The sequence below is a fragment of the Mya arenaria genome, chromosome 11 (genome assembly GCF_026914265.1).
Source record: "Mya arenaria isolate MELC-2E11 chromosome 11, ASM2691426v1".
Classification (NCBI taxonomy): domain Eukaryota; kingdom Metazoa; phylum Mollusca; class Bivalvia; order Myida; family Myidae; genus Mya; species Mya arenaria.
Window position 1 is genome coordinate 22411992 of NC_069132.1, and position 8382 is coordinate 22420373.

Consider the following 8382-nt stretch of genomic DNA (forward strand, 5'->3'; position numbering starts at 1 on the left):
ATTATGGCCTTGGTAATTGTGATAAATGCAAACAAGGACTCTGGGGTTACAAATGTAATTCTAAATGTTCACCCGGATGTGTCGATGGAATTTGCGATATGGACGGACGCTGCAAATGCGTAGAAACTTATTGGGGAACACGGTGTGCAATGTCATGTAATATTGGATGTGAAAATGGAATATGTAACGATCGTGGACAATGTAAATGCTCTACCGGTTTCTGGGGAGATACTTGTGAACACCGATGCTCTGAAGGATGTTTAGATGACTGTGAACCGGACGGAAGTTGTAAATGTAAAGGTCATGCTTTTGGTCAGCGTTGCATATACAACTGTACAGCTCTTTGCACTAATGGAGAATGCAATGAGAAGCAAAGTTGCGTCTGTACTAAGGGATATTGGGGTACCCTTTGTACAAACGAATGTTCGGTTGGTTGTCAACAAGGCATATGCGATCTTCGTGGTAACTGTGCATGTAGAGAGCACTTCTGGGGTCAATCATGCGAAAAAAAATGTTCTTTTGGGTGTGAGGACAGCTTATGTAGTTCAAAAGACGGTATATGCACTTGCAAACCTAATTATTATGGGGATAGATGTGAACAACCTTGCAAAATCGGATGTGTGGGGGACACGTGTAGTAAAAGTGGCAGTTGCCAATGTAAATCGGGCTATTGGGGCAAACATTGTTCATATATTTGTTCACTAAATTGCTTAACTCGTTCATGTAACAAAGATATCGGCTATTGTAAATGTAAGCCTGGATTCTGGGGAGAGTCATGCCATTCAGTATGCAATGCACACTGTATCGATAACACTTGTCGGGTTGATGGGACGTGTTTATGCAAAACGGGAAGTTACGGAAAATACTGCAATATGGCCTGCTCAAAAGGCTGCAAAAACAATACATGTTATATTAATGGAAACTGTGATTGCAAAGAGAATTACAGCGGCAGAAGATGTGAAAAGCAATTATCAGGATTAAAAGTAATATCGAAAAAATGTAATAATGGGTATTTTAAAGCGGATGGCACATGTATTTCTTGTTCATACAATTGTATAAATGGGGTTTGTGATATAGAAACGGGGTATTGTGAATGTAAACCAGGATATTGGGGCAACCAATGTAATTATTATTGCTCGAAAGGATGCTTAAATGAGTTAACTTGTCTGAAGAACGGGAGTTGCGAGTGCAAGCAAAATGCTATTGGTGATTTCTGTGAGAAATGCAAAGACGGGTATAGTTCATATGTGTCAGGTTCTAGGTGCGAAGCATGTCCTATAACTTGCGAAACGTGTGCAACAGTTATATATGGTACTATATGTATGCGATGTAAACCGGGTTACTTTGGCCAAACCTGTTCAGAAACATGTCCATTTTCGTGTGAAACGTGTAAGGACAAGGATACATGTTCAAGCTGTAATGACGGCTTCTATGGTTCAACTTGTCAACAACCATGCCTTTACAACTGTACAAAATGCGATGTAACAGAAGGCACCTGCAATACTTCAGATACTTGTGTTAACGACTGTTCGACGAAATGTAGCAACGAATGCCATGATGGTGAACATCGTTCGTCCTCAACATCATTTCCATCAGATTGCACAGCTGGTAACAAAGCTCCCACAAAGAACATCGATAGCAAGATTCTTGAGAACGGAGAAAAAGGTAAAAGTTAAGCAATTACCAGTTCAGGAACAAATCTTAAACTACAATATATTGTTAAGTTGGGTAGCACAATGCAAAAGGGGGATGATAGGTCTAAAGCAAAACAATCAATAAAGGAACTTCCCCAGTGCAAAAGTGTGATAAAGCACCAAACGTAATATCTCAAATATCATATATTTTCAAAAGGAATAGTTCATTGTAATGCATGGTAATAAACTTTTCATGGAATTTTTAATAACGAAATAAAAGCCTGGAAAATCATTAGGAGTGTTAAAACTAAGATGCTGGCGTCTGGAACCCTGCAACCATTGACGATATATGCTCAAATATTGCCATTGAAGTCAACGATTTTAAAACGTTACCAACGCGTTTCGTGATTGGTTAATTTACCTTATTTAGTTTTCTGCAATTTAGGTTTTAAATCAATAGAATAAAATAATTATAATATAAGTGATTTGAGATACATAACCAGGAAAACTCATTTTTTGTACTGAAACGAGTTCCTACGAATGCGCGAGTCCCTAAAAGGTATACTCCTTAACAAGCATAGCACCTGTTTCTTTTCCAGTTAATGTGTTTTGAGAGCTGAGTAATGTTTTTCGATTTAATTAAAATTTGGTTCCAAAAGCATTTTGCCAAACCATTGATTGATATGATTGCGGCTGAGTCATATTTATATTTTTTAACCAGAAAATAAATTGAAATCATTACTTCAATATATATCTCTTTTAACCTTAATTTAAATCGACAGCTCTGCTAGCCTTTTGTACATTGTAAATTACTGATATGACTGTCGTGTTTTACCCATTTTGCCTACGTAAGTCACATTTTCGGAAATCTGATACCGATTTTTTTCCAACCATTAATTGTGTTTGGATGCAAACAGATATTTCAATAGCACTGAAACATTCTGAACTCCTGTCACTTATGAGCACATTTCTTTATTCTTTATAAATGCCTATAAAGTATGGTTTAAAAAATGAAAAATAATAAGTTATTAACTGTTTATATTTCTTTCAGATTTGCCACATAGTACCTACGTCGGTTTACTTGTGACCTTCGGCATTGTCAACTGTATTCTACTTGGTGTTATCGTCTTCGTAGTTGTGATAGAAAGGTTAGACTTAACATTTGATCTTAATATGAAGACAGCATTTCTATTGTGATTTGCTTATAATTCATTCTTTGATAACATGTTTTGGGATAATGAAAGCTTAAATGACCTGTTTGGTTCACAAACAACACTACGGTCACCAGCAAACGTATTTAATAATTGCATTGACGAATAATAACTTTTTGTGTAACGTATGCATATTGTTATTTTTACCGTTTATTTGTGTCATTCTCTAACTGTGTATACTTTCCACAAAGCAAAACCAATGCTTGTCAAGGGGAAAGACGTTATTTCGTTTCATGCAAACAATGCGTGAGCTAAATGTTTCAGTGCAAACAAAATGGCGGTTTTGTTTGGAAAAGTACCGATTCTGGTACCATCTTTTTCCTGGAAAGTGGATTTTCACTTTGTGTGAAAAACCCATGCATTGCAATTAAAAGCAGAACTTTAACAGCTTGTGGGCTATCATGCAATGTTAAACGTGTTGATATATTTCACATTTTTTCGATTTTCTAGGAATATAGGGCGTTTTCTGGTATATTGTTTCTGTGCTTGCATGTATATTTCCCTAATTCCCCAACTCGATGGTTATCGTTCGACTGTTATCGTTTACTGGCCGATTTCTTATGCTCAGCCAATCATTCTTTATTGCAAACACTTTTTTCACATTTTGGTGACCCTGACAACACACTTCTGCAAAATTGTTCAGCATTAAGGATACTTTGTTTAGTTCGGAGAATCGCGAATGATCATGAGTCTTTAAATATGGTATGTGATGGCTATATACGGCCTTCTGTACCCTTTTTATCTTGTGGCAAAAGTTGGTACCATAATCTGTACTTTTCCATATAAATCCGCCGTTTTGTTTGCACTGAAACAATTTATCACTTAATGTTTGCATGAAACAAAATTACGTCCTCCTGTCTTTGCTGCAGAACCAAGATGTTGGTGATAGTTATTTTGTTATTATTCATATGATTTCAAAATTGCCTTAAAGAATTTCGGTCAATATGACAACAATATTTCCAATTAAATGCATAGGTTTTAAAAATTCTAGATATGTATTTTCAAACATATATAACACATGGAGTACCATTTTACATAGTAAAGATGATCTATTAAAACCACTTTTTAATGGACCCTACCTCTAATATCTTCCGCAATGTCTTAGCTATGAAATTTAACAAAAGCTTACTACATTTTATACTAAAAATCAAACATGTACAGACATTTTAAATGATAACGATGCATCGGAAAAGCTCTATCAAAACTAATATATCCCTTTCATATATGAATTTCATTTTATGAAGTCTTATTATGTATTTCATAAAAACTACATTAAATAAAACTTTTTGAACTGTTTGAATAAACTTTCAGGCGGACAGGCGAGTCTGTAATAAAACTCATGAATACACGTTGGACCAGATGGCTTGGAAAGCCAGACCAACGTAAGTGTGAACAATAATGAGTACCACTTTTTTTACTGTATAGTTATAAAGCAATAATATAATGTTATAAGTTAGGTGTATTCATATGGGCCAAGTGATTTGTCCGAGGTTAGCTGTATTTGCCTGAGCCCGAAGACAAAGGCAAATACGACTGATTGAGGACAAATAACTCGGCTAATATGAAATCACCTAATCAATAAGTATTTTATTAATTAACTATAACATATGGTATGACGTTTTGGTTAAAAACATTCAAATAACTTATCTTAAGTTCACAATGAAGCAGTATTTATCCCTTTTTCATTCATGGTGTCTGCTTTTCAATACTCGATTTTGCTAATTTTGACATGCATTCTGTTAGTTACATAGCACATACCTATTATGAGTAAAGCACTGTGTAGTCTAAGGAAGCGTCTCTTTACGCCTTAATTTCGAAAATCGTTTGACAAAATGTCTAATTTGTCACCTTCATCATCCATTTTGTCGGTGTGCAAAACATAATAGTCGTAAAATCCATCAACGGGTTAAATACAACGGTAATATCAAACTGTACAAAGTAATTGAAGTATTTAATAGTCTAGTTATTCCAAAAGGGTTACAACAAAGCACAATTCTCAAAACAGTCGGTAGAGCAAAAACAAAATTGCTACCTTTTAAAATAGTTTCCAGCATATTTCTCATATTAGGCGAGTTTCGACAGCCAATGAAAATGGTCCAATTTCTCAATTTCTATATTTGGATAGTTTTGTTACTAATTAAACGGAGGAAACTCATATTGACCGAGATTTGTTGATATTTGCCGAGTTTCGTCGTTTTGAGCCAGATTTGGAAAATATTGTCTTCAATTGTCTGGTATTGGTACCGTGATTGTCCCCGTATCGCTTCAGATGCGTAACAGTTGATTAATTATTATCGATTCTCTTAGTATGGAAAAGCATTTTATCCTACGTAAAACTGGGAACATACAGCATTCATTAGTTTTGATCATGAAGAGATATATTAAGACAAACCTGACAGCGTCCAACCCGTTTTCTTAATATAGACTTGCAGTTTAATCAATCTGGAAAAAAAATGAATTAAATATGTATGACGTTGTTTAGATGAAGCAACAATGACTGAAATGAATACACATACCGGAAATACCCAAACACATGTGTACGAAGATTTGAAGAGAACGGAAACGGAAGGAAACTACTCGTCGACCGCCACGAGAGAAAGAGATGCTAGTAATTCAGAAAATACAATCAACGAGGGCAGTCACCATGTCTATCAAAATTCGGTTCCTTTAGAGACAGATGCATGATCTACTATTTGGCTGTCTAGTTTTACAACTATTCGCAGTGCTAATAAAGAAAATGACTAAAAATTTGTTAAACCAAACAAACAGATGTTGTCTTTCAGACAAATACATCTCGCTAGCACCGACACACGCGTGTTTTATTGAACGGGATTTGGTCGGTCCCGGCCTCTAAAGCGCCTTTTTTTATTTTAATTTGTTCTGATCCCATCTACTTGGCCTCGAATGGCTGTTGTTGTTTTCTTATTTCACGTTATTCGGGATGCTTGAATATGCTTTACAAAATGCTTGCAAATGGTGAGCTGCTTGAGCCGTTGCTGCGGGTGTTGTAGGTTTTGCCATTTCATACTGTTAATAGACATCGTCAATGCTGTTTAAAAAATAATCAAATTACATAAGTACCATATATAAAGTCTGCTTCTTAGAATTGTTGTTTTAAACCCAGTAACCGGTAAAGAAATTTAGATAACATTTTACTGTACCATGTTATACAGAAACGAATTTGTTTTTTCAATACATCACTGACGTTTGACGATGTAAAGATATGTATTAGTTTCGATCATTCTTACGAGTCTACGTGACATTATGGATGACGGTGATGTGTGCGTGATAAGCTGTTGTGTGCTTCATATTTACGTTTTTTATATATATATATATATATATATATATATATATATATATATATATATATATATATATATATATATATATATTGTATATACAATGTATAGAAATAATAGCTGAATAGAAAAGTGAAATGATGTCTGATAAAGATGCATTTATATATGTTTGTTATAAAGGTTATATAATTATATTCCATTTTTATATACTTTCCTAAACATTGCATTTAATATTTAGAGTAGCAACTTATGTTATTTTTGTTATATTTTGCTTGAAATTACTTGTGAAATGCATGTTTTAGCTTTTCATTTGACTATATTATAATTAATATATGATTGTACAAAGGCTGTTAAACAAAATCGTAGACAACTGGCGTTTTAGTTTTAAAGATGGTTAAATTTTCAAACACCTTTGATGACGTATAGCACTTTATATATGACCTGACATTATTCAATACATTGTTTGCCTAAATTTAATAACGCATAAGTTATTAACAAGCGGCGAGTAAATTTCATTTTGCCGTGTCTTTCTCTGAAAAACAAAATAACACGGAACAAGGCTATCGCCATTGGGTGTACAGTGTTGTAATTAAAATGTGAAATCTTTACTCTTTTATCAACATAATACCAAATTAATATTTAGATATATGTTAAGACATCAGAAAAACGAGTACTGTTCCTATTGAGGTATCCACGTTAAAAACTTTTCTTTTTAACCCAGATGTAGAATTTCAAAACAAATATGTAAACAATGATAGAATGCAATTCAAGATCCGATTCGAAAATATGTAAAAAAAGTATGATTGTCTGCTTATGATGCACGAAACCTAAACCTAAAAATGACACTTTTTCCTCGCTGACGATGTCACATTTATTGGAGGTTTATTTTGATTTTGCTTTATTGCTTTTAGTTTTTACATTTAGTTCGATTTATCACTTCCTATCGTATTTTAAGGACAATGTCTGTATTATATTTTAGTGTAGAAACACATGTATTTGGAATAAAACTGTATCACAATGTTGGACTTCTTGATTGTCATATAGACATATAGCTTTGGCATTGACCGGCAGTTATACAAATTACACAAAGGATGTTAATAAGTCCCATAGGGCAGGAGTAGCCCGCTATTTTCTGTCGATCGTCAACATTATTTCTTTTGAGAATTTTCCACAACTTGGCTTGTCCCTTTAAGTTTCAAAGTTTATTGTACACTTTGCACATAAAATACATGTGATACGAGGTCTACAGCAAATGAACATACAAAAAATTAAAAAGGCCTTTAGTTTTCATTGTAGTATTGTTACTGTAGTTTCTATAGTATAACAAAGCCTCCCATTATCACAATAGTTTCATCAAGTCGAAACTTCATTATCATGTAACTGAGCTTATAAAAACACATAGTTTCTTAAAGATGTAAACTTTAACTTAAACATGACAAATCAACAAGTATCAATGACATGAATTAAGTTGTGCAAGCGTGGGTTCGACGCACAGCAGTCGCAAAGCACTGTAATACGAGATACGTTTACGATAAACCTTCGAAGGGTATACAAGAGAGACACATGCTAAAAGTTCAGTTTATTGTAAATAGTCGAATTACTTCCCTTTCACTGCTTCAACTAAGTATATAATGACTTAATTATAATTCCACACACAATGCAGGTCTCTAAATAAGGAAGTCATCATTCAATGTATTCCACTCAGCTGACGTTACGTTATCACAAATACCATTGTGCGATGCTGAATTGACGTAGTAAAACAAAAAGTATGTCAATAAAATTATTTATTATATGCCTATTAAATTTCTATTCCATATCCAACAGTGAATATACAGCACGCCGTATTGAAAAATCCGTAGCATGATTCCGTATCAAGCGAGTACCGTGTGTAATCTCGGAACTACTTTCGCGTTGCTGAAAATAGCGTGACCAAAAAACTGGTAAAACCTGTAAACTTTCAAATACATAAAATTATCTTACTTTACTAACGCTCCAGAAGCATGTAAATATTCCGGAACATGGTTCTCATGTTCTTCAAAGAACCATGAGGATAAGCACGAAGCAAAGAAAAACTTCCAAACTATCTTTACAGCTACTTAATTTCAGTGAACTAGTTGTTTGCCATTTTGAAGTTCATAAAATGTTGCATAATCCATGTTTATTATCATAAATATGAGTAGCTCGCCAATACAAAGAAGAAGGCGAATTCGCGTCATCGACAAAAATAGCGATTGACTC

At 34.2% G+C, this 8382-nt stretch overlaps 1 protein-coding gene across 2 annotated transcripts in view; it reads left to right on the forward strand.

Moving 5' to 3' along the window:
- LOC128207273 (cell death abnormality protein 1-like) overlaps positions 1-6168 on the forward strand; it is a 31169-nt gene extending 25001 nt beyond the window's left edge. The window contains exons 2-5 of one of the 2 annotated variants that reach the window (XM_052910107.1): positions 1-1665; positions 2686-2782; positions 4157-4227; positions 5328-6168. The exon at positions 1-1665 is cut by the window's left edge and continues 336 nt beyond it. In XM_052910107.1, coding sequence (XP_052766067.1) covers positions 1-1665; positions 2686-2782; positions 4157-4227; positions 5328-5530 — 2036 coding nt within the window. In that variant the 3' untranslated portion in view covers positions 5531-6168. The remainder of the gene's footprint in view (positions 1666-2685; positions 2783-4156; positions 4228-5327) is intronic. The other variant, XM_052910108.1, reaches the window with a different exon arrangement.
- The last annotated feature ends 2214 nt before the right edge of the window (positions 6169-8382 follow it).